At 46.1% G+C, this 17,490-nt stretch overlaps 1 protein-coding gene across 1 annotated transcript; it reads right to left on the bottom strand.

The window, feature by feature from the left end:
* Positions 1-3,822: 3,822 nt before the first annotated feature.
* Positions 3,823-4,356, bottom strand: LOC140192474 (epidermal differentiation-specific protein-like). Its single transcript, XM_072250074.1, has one exon. It carries the CDS (start codon positions 4,354-4,356, stop codon positions 3,823-3,825), a length of 534 nt encoding a protein of 177 aa, XP_072106175.1.
* Positions 4,357-17,490: the final 13,134 nt, after the last annotated feature.

Genomic DNA, 17,490 nt, shown 5'->3' with positions numbered 1-17,490 from the left:
TCTGTGTCGTAATTGTGACTGCGCACATTTCTCCTTGCAATCCTTTTTTTTTTATTAATTTAAAAGAGTAAGCATAAATACAAACCAAAGGAGAGGTTATCTCAAATACATATATCAATAATAGTACAAACAAAGGAAGGTATATACACTGTCAAAATCATAAATAGTATTAAGCTAATATAAAGTGACAAGAGAACCACTTCTCCTCTTAACAGTTCATAGAAAAAAAGACTCAAGATTTCCTGTCACTGTGAAAAAAAAACCTCACTAAACTAACCTAAAATATAAAAAAGGGGGATTGGGCAGTCCATTTTGGGGAGGCAGTTAAAAAAAGGGGAAAATCTTTCTGATCAAATCTAAAACTTCGTGGAGAAAAAAAAAATAACTGGAAAAGTAAAAGGATTAAATCATATGATAACATTGAATAAATTGTCGCCAAGTTTGCTCAAATTTAAAAGATGTATCAAACGTCCAACTCCTTATTTTCTCCAAACTTAAACAAGACATAATGGAGGAGAGCCAAAAAAAACATAGATGGATTGGGATCCTTCTAGTACAACAGAATAGCTCTCCTAGCCAATAAAGGTGAGGGCACATTTCCTTTCCCTGACACCCTTGAGTGTCCGGTATACTACTGATGTCTTCCTCAGTGAAGACTGATGCAAAATACTCGTTCAGTTCCTCCGCCATCTCCTTACCTCCCATTACAATTTCACCAGCATCATTTTCTATCGGTCCTATATCTACTCTCAGCTGCCTTTTAATCTCTATATATTTGAAAAAGCTATTCGTATTGTCACGAACCCCGTGACGGGAATAAAGAACCAGCAGAAATAGAAAACACTTTGGAGTCCAGTATTGCTATTAACTAATAATATTTATTAGTAACTATGCAATACAGCAATATAGCTGTAGATAAATCAAACAGGTTATCAATGATTATATATAATTAAGTAAATCAGTAAGTGTGGAAATATATGTGAAAAACCAAGATTCTTCAAGTCTAGGGGTAAAAAGATATAGTCTTATGATGATGAGTAAAGTTCAGTTCTGTTTGTTCGTGGTGTTGAGTTGGGTAGTGATGGAGAGAGAGAGAGAGAGATTTGAGTCTTCAGATGAGCTGACGCTGTCGATATTCTCGTTGTCCTCCGAAATCCTTTAAAAGTCACCGACTGTGACCTCAACAAGGGAACACAGAAAACTTCAAAGAGTTTTCTGTGGTGGAGTTATCACCCAGGCAAGGGTGGACACATGGACAACTCCCCACCAGTCACTCCCTTTTCCTCACTGCAAGAGCCACTGATCGATCCTCCAAAAACCCACTTTTTACACGGGCACAACAAAGCTCATTCAGTGTCCAAAACATGTGTCTGAGGTCTATATCATCTGACCTCCTATTTATCTCACTGTACTGAGTATCAACTGTCCTTCAAATAACTCCTCATTCCTCTCCCTGTGTAAGAAAATCACGAGCAGGTGAATGTCCTTGGGAAGTATCGACACGCTGCCGGAAAATCATAACATCGAGTGTCCATCAAATAACGCCGCCTTCAGTCACCATAGCAACTTACGAGCTGCTGGGTTCTGTCTCCAGCTCAGCAGAAATCCAAAAGTTAGCCAGTTCTTTCTCATGCCTTAAAGTGACAGTCCAACAGCTAGTCTTCGTTTCTCTCTCTCTCTCTCTCTCTCTTTCAAAATAACATGTCGGCGTTAAATTACTCTCTCTCTCTCTCTTCCAAAAGCACAGTTCATAGCGTAATCGAGCACAGTTTATAGGGGTAATTCGGGACCCCGTCACAGTATCCACTTTGATATTATTTGCTAGCTTCCTTTCATAGTTCATCTTTTCCCTCTTAATGACCTTCTTAGTTTCCTTTTGTAAGCTTTTTTAAACTTCCCAATCCTCTGCCTGCCTACTAATTTTTGCTTCCTTGTATGCCCTCTCCTTTGCTTAACTTTGCCTTTGACCTCTCTTGTCAGCCACGGTTCCATCCTTTTCTCATTCGAAATTTCTTTCTTTTTTGGAATATATCTGTGTTGCACATTTCTCACTTCTCGCATAAACTCCAGCCACTTCTGCTCTGCTGTCCTTCCCGCTGGTGTCCCGCATGTGGTAATGTATACGTGTTTTAACATAGAACATAGAATAGTACAGCACAGTACAGGCCCTTCGGCCCACAATGTTGTGCCGACCCTCAAACCCTGCCTCCCATATAACCCCCCCACCTTAAATTCCTCCATATACCTGTCTAGTAGTCTCTTAAACTTCACTAGTGTATCTGCCTCCACCACTGACTCAGGCAGTGCGTTCCACACACCAACCACTCTCTGAGTAAAAAACCTTCCTCTAATATCTCCCTTGAACTTCCCACCCCTTACCTTAAAGCCATGTCCTCTTGTATTGAGCAGTGGTGCCCTGGGGAAGAGGCACTGGCTGTCCACTCTATCTATTCCTCTTAATATCTTGTATACCTCTATCATGTCCCTCCCATAATGATAATATCATGTCTCTATCATGTCTCCTCTCATTTGATAATAAATTTACCTGGAACTGTCTGTGATATTTCAATCCTGGGACAACAAAATCAATTGTCTATTCTATTCGTGACTCTGTAATCTTACAAACATTAGTTAAATCTTCCTTCAGCCTCCGCAGCTGCAGAGAAAACGACGCAAATTTATCCATTCTCTGCTTATAATCCACGTTGGGTCTCAACAAGTGCCAGACTTGCCCATTAACCTACTCACATACGAATATTCGAGTTCCCAAACAGTCCATCCAGATGAGGTGACACTTTGCCTGTGAGTTTGTCGGGGTCACTGACTGTATCCATTCTCTTGTGCAGTGCACCGACCGGACACTTATTGTGGAACTACTTTTGCTCTATCCATCATCCCAAGTGATTCTGGCAATGAAAGGGTTAACATATGAGGAGCGTTTGCCAGTATTGGGACTGTACTCACTGCAATTTAGAAAACCGTAGCGGGGTCACATTGAAACCTACCGAATGTTGAGAGGTTAAATAAGGTGGATGTCGGATGATGTTTCCGATGGTGCAGGTGTCCAGATTTAGAGATCACAGCCTCAAAATAGAGGGGATTCCTTTTAAAAAGGAGATTCCTTTCACCAGAGAGTAGCGAATCTGTGTAATGCTCTGTGGAATGTGATGGAGTCCAGGTCTATGGTCTTATGGATAGGAACTCCTGTTGGCTACCCATTGTAATTCCACTCCCCAATCCCATTCCAACATGTCTGTCTATGGACTCCCTTATTGCCACGATGACACTACTCTCCTGGAGGAGTTACACCTCATCTTCCGGCTGCCTGGCCGCTAATCTTACGGCAGAAGCGTAGATTTCCCCAGCTTCCGGGAATTTCTGCCCCCTCCCCCTTCTCCCATTCTCCATTCCGGCTCCCCTCTCACCTGTCTTATCCTCACGTCTCCATCGCCTTCCTCAGATACCCCTCCTCAATCCCGTTCTTCCACGGTCCACGCTTCTCTCCTTCCTCAGATATTTATCTCTTCTACCTCTCACCTCGCAGCTTCTTACTTCCCCCATCCACCCACCTTTCCCCTGACCTATCAGCTGCCTAATGATTGAATAAAATGATGGTGAGGAAGACTAACACCAAAACCAGTTCTCAATGACAACAACCGGTGCACAATATAATATCATAGAAACATAGAAAATAGGTGCAGGAGTAGGCCATTCGGCCCTTCGAGACTGCACCGCCATTTATTATGATCATGGCTGATCATCCAACTCAGATCGACAGAAGGTTATAGGTATTTATGAAGCGGGACACCAGCACGGGGCAGCTCACAGCTCGAAGTCGCTCTTCAGCAAGGCCTTGACTGAGGACAGCTTGTCATTCCACTTGAAATGGCAATAGTTGGGCCATTCGTTACCCTCGAAAGTGATGAGTCGCTCACCGCATAGGTTGGCGTGCTGGAACAGAATCCACACGCCTGCCTTCACCTTATGGGAAGAGACGAGGTTTGCGAAGCCGGCTCTCCTCAGATCATTCGTCGTTTCCCTAATGCTGCGGCTTTGGCCCTTATAGTTGACGTGCTTGTACAGAACGATCTCCGGGTTCTTCAAATCCTCCTTCACCAGCCGCAAAGAGAGAATTTTCTGATCCAGCTCGCCCAGATATGCGTGGTCTCCGGGACCGAGCACCTTGAACGCCCCCGTGAAGTTTTTGCCGGCGTACGCCACCCAGTGCTGGCCGATTACTCTGATCGAGCGGGCAGTATTATCGAATTTCCGAACAGTAACGTCGAGAATGTTGTCCACAAAGTCCTGGTCCTCCCCGGTAAAGTCGGGCTTTTCGTAGAGAGTGATTTTACTCATCTTGATACAGCGGTGAGTGCCGTCCACGAGTTTACAGAGGCGCAGCTGAAGCGAGAGTTGTTCCCCGGGTTAAATCTGCTCAGTGTTCGGTCAAACGACCAACAACAGCCATCAGCCAATCACGCTTTAGAGGAGCGGCCCCCTTTGGGAGGGACCACGTCTGAGAGGCGAAGTTGTTGTTTCGAAGGGTTGTTGAAACTTGGGTGATATCCAATTCCTGTAGCTGGATTGTCAGGGCGGTGCGAGATCAAGGAATTCGGGCAGACTGCTGGAGGTGGGGCTGATCCTTAAGAAGATGCGGACTGCTCAGAACGTCAGCGACCAGAGTTTTAACGAGATGCTGGGGTTGCACCGAAAATGCAGGCAGGCGGATTTGTCTGACCAAAGGGGAAAGGGTGAGGGAGACAGTCAATGCAGAGTTCTCCCGTGTCCGTTTCACTTAGCAACAACGCTTCCCCCTTGGGTACTGCTGAGGTTGGGTGGTAACCTGTGAGGGAAAAAGAACAACATATTGTGTTCAGTGAAATTGAGGTTATGACCAGCTCTGAGGTTAGCGGGGAAGGCGCAGGTCAGGAAGGGGTTGGGGGAGAAAAGACATTCTGTAGCCGCACGAGAGATGGCAAGTTGAAGTTTCCCACCCGGATTTCTTTTTATAGTAGAAAACATAAATGTAAACCAGGTTAATTAATACTAAAGATGTAATGGTATAAAGATGGGGAAATAAAGCTATTCGAGATAGAATTGTGGCTGACCTGGGCGCTGGAAAGCGAAAGAAACGCAGCAAACTATGGGAAACTGAAGATATAAATTGTTAAAAGTGAAATTAGTAGGGAGTATCTCTACCCTACTTACTTGAGAACCTCCAGGGATACCAGTTAAAATAGAGTTCTGCTGCTGGCCGAATGTTCCTCGTTGTGAAGTTTCACATATCCACGTGTCCGTCAGGCACCTCACGTTGGTGATAGCTGTTCTCCTTCAGAGTGACCAATTCAAAACTTGCATTCCTGTGTCATTGGTCGTAGGTCGTGGAAGCCAGTCCCACACAGCACAGCCGCCAATGACACTGGAATGCTACATTTGAAATGGTAAGAAATGAATATAAAATCAGACGCTTCAAGTACGCAGGTAGAGGTTACTCCGAAAGGGAACAATTATCGCGTATGTGAGATGTCCGATGGACACGTGGAGATTGGAAACTGGATGACGAGCAATATGTGGCCAGCAGCAGAAACTCCCTAAGTGTGAAAGGTGAAATGTTTAAGGGAACATCTTCACTGAGAGTATGGTGGGTGTGTGTGGAATGAGTTGCCAGCAGAAGTTCAATTTCAAGATTGATAAGAGATTTGGATAACCACATGTGTGGAAGGGGTAATGTCCAGTACAGGTCAGTGGGACTGGGCAGACAAATAGCTTGGCAAGGTCTAGATGGGCCAAATGGCCTGTTTTGTACTGTAGTGCTCAAATAGAAGATGCTAATGTGAAGGAAAACTGCAGGCAAAGTCTAGAAGTAAAGACGTGTATTGCAGCAATGACGACAGCCAAGCTTCAAAAACATCCCGAGTGATATTTTAAAAAAGGACGGAGAGAGAAACCGGGGAATTATAGACCGGTTAGCCTAACGTCGGTGGTGGGGAAACTGCTGGAGTCAGTTATCAAAGATGTGATAACAGCACATTTGGAAAGCGGTGAAATCATCGGGCAAAGTCAGCATGGATTTGTGAAAGGAAAATCATGTCTGACGAATCTCATAGAATTTTTTGAGGATGTAACTAGTAGAGTGGATAGGGGAGAACCAGTGGATGTGGTATATTTGGATTTTCAAAAGGCTTTTCACAAGATCCCACACAAGAGATCAGTGTGCAAACTTAAAGCACACGGTATTGGGGGTAAGGTATTATGTGGATAGAGAATTGGTTAGCAGACAGGAAGCAAAGAGTGGGAATAAACGGGACCTTTTCAGAATGGCAGGCAGTGACTAGCGGGGTACCGCAAGGCTCAGTGCTGGGACCCCAGTTGTTTACAATATATATTAATGACTTGGAGGAGGGAATTAAATGCAGCATCTCCAAGTTTGCGGATGACACGAAGTTGGGCGGCAGTGTTAGCTGTGAGGAGGATGCTAAGAGGATGCAGGGTGACTTGGATAGGTTAGGTGAGTGGGCAAATTCATGGCAGATGCAATTTAATGTGGATAAATGTGAAGTTATCCACTTTGGTGGCAAAAATAGGAAAACAGATTATTATCTGAATGGTGGCCGATTAGGAAAGGGGGAGGTGCAACGAGACCTGGGTGTCATTATACACCAGTCATTGAAAGTGGGCATGCAGGTACAGCAGGCGGTGAAAAAGGCGAATGGTATGCTGGCATTGGGAGCGAGAGGATTCGAATACAGGAGCAGGGAGGTACTACTGCAGTTGTACAAGGCTTTGGTGTGACCACGCCTGGAGTATTGTGTGCAGTTTTGGTCCCCTAATCTGAGGAAAGACATCCTTGCCATAGAGGGAGTACAGAGAAGGTTCACCAGATTGATTCCTGGGATGGCAGGACTTTCATATGAAGAAAGACTGGATGAACTGGGCTTGTACTCGTTGGAATTTAGAAGATTGAGGGGGGATCTGATTGAAACGCATAAAATCCTAAAGGGATTGGACAGGCTAGATGCAGGAAGATTGTTCCCGATGTTGGGGAAGTCCAGAACGAGGGGTCACAGGTTGAGGATAAAGGGGAAGCCTTTTAGGACTGAGATTAGGAAAAACTTCTTCACACAGAGAGTGGTGAATCTGTGGAATTCTCTGTCAGAGGAAACAGTTGAGGCCAGTTCATTGGCTATATTTAAGAGGGAGTTAGATATGGCCCTTGTGGCTAAAGGGATCGGGGGTATGGAGGGAAGGCTGGTGCAGGGTTCTGAGTTGGATGATCAGCCATGATCATACTGAATGGCGGTGCAGGCTCAAAGGGCCGAATGGCCTACTCCTGCACCTATTTTCTATGTTTCTATGTAACACCATTTAGACTTCTTCCCTGCAAATGTCGGTGCTGTCAGTGATGGGCCTTTTGAAAGCTTTAGTCGCGGAGAAACAGTATCAGGGCAACTGGAATCCATCATTCCTGGCTGATTATGGTTGGACACTGAGTGGAGAAGCCTCAGACACTGAGCACAGATTAAAACCATCAACAAAACATTTTTAGCTTAGTTGAACTACTGCAAAGCAACGGCACCGTCAATAAAAGTCAATAAAAATTGCTAAACTAGATGAATTTGCAGCCGTAGCAAGATCTGGGGCACAGTGGACAACGAGGAGGACTATCGAACCTTGCAGCAGGATCTGGAGCAGCTGGGAAAATGGTCTAACAATGGCAAATGAAAGTTAATGCAGACAAGTGTGAGGTGAAGGGAAATCCAGGGCAAGACTTACAAAGCGACCGCCAAGATTCCTGCAAAGTGGTATCTGGACATAAAGAAAGCTTTTGGCACATTGGCCTTCAAGAAACAAAGTATTGAGTGCAGAAGTTGTTCTGCACTGTCATTTATTTCATCATGGCTGATCCGTTTCCCTCTCCGTCGTGATCTTCATCTTTTCACTTCATGCCCTATCTAATCAAACATGGAACACTTTGTTCCCGCTCTGGTTTGAGTAGCTCAAAACAGAACTAATTACCGGTTACCCGGTACAGATCTTGGACATTCGTATCTGACGATTTGTCTCGTTACAAATGCTGCTAGTTGTAGCTGCAGATTCAACAGCTCTTTTATCATTATCGTCTCTCCTCCAGGAGTTTCACCTGGAGGTTCTCAAGTAAGTAGGGTAGAGATACTCCCGACTAATTTCACTTTTAACAATTTATATCTTCAGTTTCCCATAGTTTGCTGCGTTTCTTTCGCTTTCCAGCGCCCAGGTCAGCCACAATTCTATCTCGAATAGCTTTATTTCCCCATCTTTATACCATTACATCTTTAGTATTAATTAACCTGGTTTATATTTATGTTTTCTACTATAAAAAGAAATCCGGGTGGGAAACTTCAACTTGCCATCTCTCGTGCGGCTACAGAATGTCTTTTCTCCCCCAGCCCCTTCCTGACCTGCACCTTCCCCGCTAACCTCAGAGCTGGTCATAACCTCAATTTCACTGAACACAATATGTTGTTCTTTTTCCCTCACAGGTTACCACCCAACCTCAGCAGTACCCAAGGGGGAAGCGTTGTTGCTAAGTGAAACGGACACGGGAGAACTCTGCATTGTCTGTCTCCCTCACCCTTTCCCCTTTGGTCAGACAAATCCGCCTGCCTGCATCTTCGGTGGAACCCCAGCATCTCGTTAAAACTCTGGTCGCTGATGTTCTGAGCAGTCCACATCTTCTTAAGGATCGGCCCCACCTCCAGCAGTCTGCCCGAATTCCTTGATCTCGCACCGCCCTGACAATCCAGCTACAGGAATTGGATATCACCCAAGTTTCAACAACCCTTCGAAACAACAACTTTGCCTCTCAGACGTGGCCGCTCCCAAAGGGGGCCGCTCCTCTAAAGCGTGATTGGCTGATGGCTGTTGTTGGTCGTTTGACCGAACACTGAGCAGATTTAACCCGGGGAACAACTCTCGCTTCAGCTGCGCCTCTGTAAACTCATGGACGGCACTCACCGCTGTATCAAGATGAGTAAAATCACTCTCTACGAAAACCCTGACTTTACCGGGAAGAACAAGGACTTTGTGGACAACGTTCCCGACCTTACTGTTCGGAACTTCGGTTATACTGCCCGCTCGATCAGAGTAATCGGCCAGCACTGGGTGGCGTACGCCGGCGAAAACTTCACGGGGGCGTTCAAGGTGCTCGGTCCCGGAGACCACGCATATCTGGGCGAGCTGGATCAGAAAATTCTCTCTTTGCGGCTGGTGAAGGAGGATTTGAAGAACCCAGAGATCGTTCTGTACGAGCACGTCAACTAAGACGGCAAAAGCCGCAGCATTAGGGAAACGACGGATGATCTGAGGAGAGTCGGCTTCGCAAACCTCGTCTCTTCCCATAAGGTGAAGGAAGGCGTATGGATTCTGTTCCAGCACGCCAACCTATGCGGTGAGCGACGCATCACTTTCGAGGGTAACGAATGGCCCAACTATTGCGCTTTCAACTGGAATGACAAGCTGTCCTCAGTCAAGCCCTTGCTGAAGAGCGACGTCGAGTTGTGAGCTGCCCCGTGCTGGTGTCCCGCTTTCAGCCGGAGCTCCCAAACCCCAGCATCTGGTTGGATGGATCCAGGCCATTGCTTTGTTGTTGCTTAAGTAAACAAATAAAATACTTCATAAATACCTATAACCTTCTGTCGATCTCATTGTCCAATTCTTTCTTCAGTTAAGCTGTCGACATGTCACTGGGGAATGCGGTGCGTGTTTAAGCGAGGGTGGTGTCTTGGAGCGCGGGAACGTTGGGAGTCAGTGACGCTGGTAATGAATGGTCATTTCTCCAGAGATGTGACCGAACCCGATGCTTGTTTTCAGATTTCCTGTATCTGAGCATTTTTGCTTTTGAAAGGGACTGGTCAAGGGTGGGTGAGGTCGGTGAGTTTGTGGGATATGGGGGAGGTGGGAAAAGTGGGAAGACTGAATTCAGTGGGGGCTTAATTACGATGTTTCCAAAAATTCTTTAAATGAATATCAGTAATTCTATAAATTATCTGTATTGAGAGATACAACACGGCAAAAGATCCGACCGGCCCGCGCCGTCAAATTACATCCCCGTGACCAATTAACTTATTAACCCCACAGGTCTTTGCTATTAAGGGAGAAATCCAGATGGTCGTTGGGGAAACTTACAGAAGTCGGCGGGAATTGAACGTGTGACGCTGGTCATGAAATAGCGTTTCACTAACTGCTAAACTACCGTGCCCTCCCAATCGTTGTCCGGCAATGCTATATCTGCTGCCCCCACCACCCCAAATCCATTTAATCCGAGACTGTTATCTCCCTTCTCAGTCATCTCTTTACTTATTCACTTTCTGAGATTGACAGTAATTGAAATGTATTGCTTACATATCAATGCCCCTTGTAGCGGGAGTGAGCCATCTGCTTCCACGGTGGGTCTTCTGCCGAAACTGTTGAGGATTGAATTGAATGGATGAAAGTCAGGCTTGAGGAACCCTGACTGCCTGTGTTTCTGCTGCTGACGGCGTAGACAGACCACCAAAGTGTGCTGGGTCAGGTCCGGGATGTGGTGCCAAACTAAAAAAGAATCGGAACAAGATGCAGTATCACTTGTTACGTACGCGTAACTGGGTTGCCAAACCAGCAGAAATGGACCACTAGTTGGAGTCTGGATTACCGGAAATTGATAAAGTTTTATTAAAGAAATAAGTAACACGGTACTCTAATCGTAAGGATATAAATGCAACAGGTTAGCAATGATAAAACACACATGTGCACAGAACTAGGGTAATAGGAATCAACCAATCTCTATCGCAGTCCAGGGGTAAAATGATCAGTCTCAAGTGACGCAGAGTTCAATTCAGCTTAGTACAGTTCGCGGTAATCGCTGTTGTGCCGTTGGGGAGAGAGAGAGAGATATGCAAATCTGCGGTGAACCCGGCACCCAGGCAAGGGCGGACACACACACCAGTTTCCCGCCGATCGTCCCTTGTCACCCTGTCAGTCTATGGTCGGTTCCCTCGAACCAGACCTCCAACTCCCACCATTTGTGGGGGCACACCGCTCTTCCAGGGTCTCGTTATCTCGTGATCTCGTGGGGTCTGTCGTGCCTTAGCAAACCTGTTCCTTTTTATCCCCCTGCTGGGGTATCGCCTGTCCATCAAACTTCAAACAGTTCAGAATCAAAGCAACCGGTCTGTCAATATTCTGAAATGTGTTTCTTTCTCGTTAATCTCTCTCTTCTCTCTTATTAGCATTTTGAATGTTTCTTCATTGTCTCACTTATCTCTCTCTCATTAGCATCAATCTTCTGACAACTTGGTTTTTCGTCACACCCCTATCCTTTAAAGAATTTTTACCGGGGTGAAAATTATAGGCATGAATACATTATTAGGTACATACTAATATACAGGGTCATCAGCTATTCGGCTAATACAGAGAACTTTAAGTTGTCAACACCTTGACAGGCAGTCAGCAATCACATTTTACGTGCCTTTTATATGTGTTATTTTAATATCCTCTAAGACCAGGCTCCAATTTAGCAACCTTTCGTTTTTATCCTTCGTAGTGGCCAAAAACACTAATGGGTTGTGATCAGTGTAAATTCTCAGTGGTTTCCGTCCCGGACGAATATAACACAGGTCGTCCCACACAAACTTAGCATTCTTTGGCAAGAGCTTAGCAAGAGGGAGGGTAATATCCACAAAGTTTTTGCAAAACTTCCGATAGTACCCCACCATCCCCAAGAACCTTCTCAGGACTCTCTTGTCTGTCGGGGTGGGACTTCGGAGATAGCCCGCACCTTAACCTGCATCGGAGCCAGCTGCCCCTGTCCCACCACAAATCCCAGATAAGTGACCTTCGCGTGGTCGAATTCACTTTTTGCGAGGTTCACTGTCAGGCTGGCTTCAAACAGCCGTTTAAACAGTTTCTCTACTGCCACAATGTGCTCCTTCCACGTGTCACCTCCAGACCACTAAATCGTCAATACACGCTTCTGCGTTCTTTCGCCCTTTTGTCACTGAATTAATCATCCGATAGGGGTGCTGCTTACTAGGCTGACCTGATGTGACCACAACACCATGTACCGTCTCTTGGCATCGCCCCGGGACATCCGGACAAACGTGTACGTGCCGGTTAATTACCTTCTTCAGCGGCTCGCTCTGTTCGGGGGTTAAGGGAGAGACCTTATCAGCAAAGCTGGCCAAAACAATAGACTTCCCCATCTGGTCGGCACCATGCTTATCTTTCCAAAATGGGTTTTCCCCTTATCAGGTGGCACCCTAGCCTCATTAATTTTCCTGACAACACCGACTAGGTCTGTGGCAAGCTGTTAAAATATCAATAGCCTGTAACTGTGTTAGTTCACGTCTATACTAGTCAATAGCATCCTTCCTCCCGTGCGGCCAGTCAAACTCTTTGACTGTTTTCCTCACCCAAAGTGTCCACCGAGGGGTATCTTGTGGCCAGGTTAAGAATCTCAAGCCCCATAAATTTTCGGCATTATCACCCCCCCCCCCCCCATTCCTCATCTGTGGGCACGGTACTTGGTCTCCATTTCCTCATTAGCACTCCCTCCTTCACATAATAGCCCACTGGCTCCCTTTTCAATTCTGCTTCGGAGAGAGCTGTCTCCGTCAAGACCATCAGCTCCTCGTCTCGCTCCTGTGCCAGTATAATCTCCTTCCTTGCTAATGATAAGTCTACCTCAACTCCGTTTCACTACGCCCCTTCTTCTCACTTTCTAACCCCTCCTGGTACAAGGCTGGTAGAAACGTCTCAGCTAAATCTATATTCACTTCGGCAGCCTTTCTGGACATGCGCCCATTCACGGCGCAAACGGGATGAACCTGTGAGTCCATGGGCGGGTCTTCTGTCCTGGCAGGCTGGCTTGTCAATCTTACTGCTGGGTAAACCTCTCCGCCGGCGAGGCCCTTACCGAGTAAGACCTCCACGTCTTCATCGGTAATTCGGCCTCACCCCTGTCGTGACCGGTCCGGAGACCAAGTTGCTTTTTAGGTGTATCTGGTGCAAAGGTACTGCTTCAGTTCCTTTCCCAATGCCTTTTATCACCCTGACCTCCCTAGTCTGGGTCTCTTCTCTGAACTAAAGTCTAACACACTCTTTAAGATCAATGACTGACAAACTCCAGTGTCTCTCCAGATCCGTACTGGAACGGGTTTAACCCCTCCTTCACCGACACCAATCCGGCCGAGATAAACCTCTCGCGCCCTTCCTGAACTTCATTTGATCCCTGGGCTCTCTTTGGAGTTCAAGAATGAGGTGCCTTGCGGTCGTGCATTTTAAAGTTTAAGCAAAGGAACGGTGCAGATGATGTGAAACCTCAGACAAAGACAAGATAGTGACTTGTGCAGACTGACACTCTGACTCTGAGGTAAGGCCACATCCCTGGGACAGGCAAAAGGAGAATTAAAACAGCGTGCGTGTCATATAACCGTAGTGTCTGCTATACCACTTTGCTACCAGCAGGTGGAGACACACACCACAGTTGTGAAAATATAAGCCTTAAAAATGTTGGTAACTTCAATTTTCGTCCTAATGCAAACTTTATTAGTTGAACTCAAAACCAACTGATTCCAACACAGCAAAACACCTAATGGAAGCAGTATTTGACATTGCGTAGGGATGTGGGAGAGCAAGGAGGGGTGGTGTGTATGTTCTGAGAGAGAGAGAGAGGACTGTGTGTGTGTGTTAATATGTTGGAACCCATACGCTGTGTGCTTGAAGGGAAATTGTTAATGTGAGAGAGGAATTGCTGACTCTGAAGTAGAGAGAGACTACATCTTCCCACCTGTACGTCCCACTCTGTCTCCCACTGTGTGTGTGTGTCTCTCTCCGTCTTTTGCTGTGTCTCTGTGTCTCTCTGAGTGTCTCCATGTCTCTCTGTCTTTGTGTCTCTCTAGCCCTAATGTGTCTCCCCATCTTGCTGTCTATGTGTCGTTTGCTGTCTGTGTCTTTCTCTGAGTGTCTTTGTGTCACTCTGATTGTCTCCCTGTCTTTCTGAGTATCTCTATCTCTCTTGTGTCTCTATGAGTGTCTCTGTGTCCTCTGTCTCTGTGTCTCTGTGTGTCTCACTCTGTCAGTCTTTGTGTAATTGTGCACTGCAAACTCTAGAATTAAAATTAGATTCATCATCATTGTCCTGTCCAATATGAAATTTGTTGTTTTGTGACAGCAGTATTGTGCAAAGTATTTTTAAAAATTACTATAATGATAAAATAAATAAGTACATTACTAGAAAACTACAATAAAAGAAAATAAGTAAATTACAAGTAGAGGAGGTCTCTACTGTAAAGATGAAGCCACACTCAGGTTGGAGGAACAACACCTTATATTCCGTCTGGGTAGCCTCCAACCCTGCTGGCATGAACATCGACTTCTCTAACTTCTGCTAATGCCCACCTCCCCCTCGTACCCCATCCGTTATTTATTTATATACACACATTCTATCTCTCTCTCTCTCTTTCTCCCTCTGTCCCTCTGACTATACCCCTTGTCCATCCTCTGGGTCTCCCCCTCCCCCTTTTCTTCTCCCTGGGCCTCCTGTCCCATGATCCTCTCGTATCCCTTTTGCCAATCACCTGTCCAACTCTTGGCTCCATCCCTCCCCTCCTGTCTTCTCCTATTATTTCGGATCTCCCCCTCCCTCTCCCACTTTCAAATCTCTTACTAACTCTTCCTTCAGTTCGTCCTGACGAAGGGTCTCGGCCCGAAAACTCGTCTGTACCTCTTCCTAGAGATGCTGCCTGGCCTGCTGCGTTCACCAGCAACTTTGATGTGCGTTGCTTGAATTTCCAGCATCTGCAGAATTCTCGTGTAGAGGAACTGAATGCATATTTTTCATCAGTCTTCACAGTGGAAGACATCTGCAGTATACCGGACATTCAAGAGCGTCAGGGAAGTGAAGTTTGTGCAGTGAAAATACGACTGAGAAGGTGCTCAGGAAGCTTAATGGTCTGAGGGTGGATAAATCTCCTGGACCTGATGGAATGCACCCTCGGGTCTGAAGGAAGTAGCTGGAGAGATTGCGGAGGCATTAACAATGATATTTCAAGAATCAATAGATTCTGGCATTGACTGGATGAGTGAAAGTTGCAAATGTTACTCTGCTATTTAAGAAGGGTGGGAGTCAGCAGAAAGGAAACTATAGATCTGTTAGTCTGACATCAGTTGCTGGGAAGTTGTTGGAATCGATTGTTAGGATGAGATTACAGAGTACCTGGAGGCACAGGACAAGATAGGTCAAAGCCAGCATGGTTTTCCAGAAAGGAAAATCCTGCCTGACAAACGACTGCAATTCTTTGAGGAAATTACAAGCAGGGTAGACAAAGGAGATGTAGTAGATGTGGTGTACTTGGATTTTCAGAAGGCTTTAACAAGGTGCCGCACACGAGGCTGCTTAGCAAGATAAGAGCCCATGGAATTACAGGGAGTTACTAGAGTGGGTGGAGCATGGCTGGTCGGCAGAAAGCAGAGAGTGGGAATCAAGCGATCCTGTTCTGGCTGGCTGCCGGTTACCAGCGGAGTTCCACAGGGGGTCGGTATTGGGACCGCTGCTTTTCACAACATATGTCAATGTTGGGACTACGGTATTAATGGATTTGTGGCTAAATTTGCAGATGATGCAAAGATAGGTGGAGGAGCAGGTAGTGTTAAGGAAACAGAGAGACTGCAGAGAGACTTAGATAGACCTCAGCAGTAGTAACGTCAGTAGCCGTCGAGCCATAGAACATAGAAGATAGAATAGTACAGCAGAGTACAGGCCCTTCGGCCCACAATGTTGTGCTGACCCTCAAACCCTGCCTCCTATATAACCCCCCACTTTAAATTCCTCCATATACCTGTCTAGTAGTCTCTTAAACTTCACTAGTGTATCTGCCTCCACCACTGACTCAGGCAGTGCATTCCACGCACCAACCACTCTCTGAGTAAAAAACCTTCCTCTAATATCCCCTTCAACTTCCCACCCTTACCTTAAAGCCATGTCCTCTTGTATTGAGCAGTGGTGCCCTGGGGAAGAGTCGCTGGCTGTCCCACTCTATCTATTCCTCTTATTATCTTGTACACCTCTATCATGTCTCCTCTCATCCTCCTTCTCTCCAAAGAGTAAAGGCCTAGCTCCCTTAATCTCTGATTCATAACGCATACTTTCTAAACCAGGCAGCATCCTGGTAAATCTCCTCTGTACCCTTTCCAATGCTTCCACATCCTTCCTATAGTGAGGTGACCAGAACTGGACACAGAACTCCAAGTGTGGCCTAACCAGAGCTTTATAGAGCTGCATCATTACATCGCGACTCTTAAACTCCATCCTCGACTTATGAAAGCTAACACCCCATAAGCTTTCTTAACTATCCTATCCACCTGTGAGGCAACTTCAGGGATCTGTGGACATGTACCCCCAGATCCCTCTGCTCCTCCACACTACTAAGTATCCTGCCATTTACTTTGCACTCTGCCTTGGAGTTTGTCCTTCCAAAGTGTATCACCTCACACTTCTCCGGGTTGAACTCCATCTGCCACTTCTCAGCCCACTTCTGCATCCTGTCGATGCCTCTCTGCAATCTTCGACAATCCCCTACACTATCTACAACACACCAACCTTTGTGTCGTCTGCAAACTGCCAACCCACCCTTCTACCCCCACATCCAGGTCGTTAATAAAAATCACGAAAAGTAGAGGTCCCAGACCAGATCCTTGTGGACACCACTAGTCACATTCCTCCAGTCTAATGTACTCCCTCCACCACCACCCTCTGCCTTCGGCAGGCAAGACAATTCTGAATCCACCTGGCCAAACTTCCCTGGATCCCATGCCTTCTGACTTTCTGAATAAGCCTACCATGTGGAACCTTGTTAAATGCCTTAGACCTTGTTATCCAAGAACTTATTTGTCTCTCTGGGTAATAAAATCTTATTTTTGTTTAACCCTTCCGGGTGTCTGTGTGATCCTGTGCTTGGGTCTGCAGATACACCATGACACCGATGGGTTAAGAAATTATTTATTTTGAGTGATTACAAGTTACTGAAACATTGTTACTTAACGCTTGTGGAGAAAAGGTCCTTTTCAAGTCGCTGTGGGATCCTTCTCTGTGAAAGGAAGCAAAGGGACTGAGTCATACAAGATGGCCCAACTGGTCCATGCCAACATTTCCCGTGGCCAGCAATCACGATCGAGGTTTCATTCCCCCTGCTGTCAGTAAGGAGCTTGTGTGTTCCCCACCCCTCCCCCCGGCCACGCGACCTCCCGCGTGCACTCCAGTTTCCTCCACAGTCCAAAAGCCTTTCGATAGGGAGAGGTTCAAAGATTAAAGATGATCTTTGCCACAACTCGTAGCCATTGCTATGCCTTGTCTGCACAATCCTCACTGACGCCAGCGACACATCTCACTCTCCGGTTGACGTACTTGTGACAAAGGTCATCTTTAATCTTTAACCCCCTTCCATGGAAAAGCCTTTTGAATGCTGTTAATCTACC

The sequence above is a fragment of the Mobula birostris genome, unplaced genomic scaffold, assembly GCF_030028105.1.
Source record: "Mobula birostris isolate sMobBir1 unplaced genomic scaffold, sMobBir1.hap1 scaffold_1482, whole genome shotgun sequence".
NCBI lineage: Eukaryota > Metazoa > Chordata > Chondrichthyes > Myliobatiformes > Myliobatidae > Mobula > Mobula birostris.
Note: the sequence above shows the minus strand (reverse complement) of the source record. Positions and strands in the feature narration are given on the sequence as shown.

What these genes read in the sequence shown, in the direction of transcription:
- LOC140192474 (XM_072250074.1), bottom strand. Translation starts at nt 4,356, where the DNA reads ATGAGTAAAATCACTCTCTACGAAAAGCCCGACTTTACCGGGGAGGAC.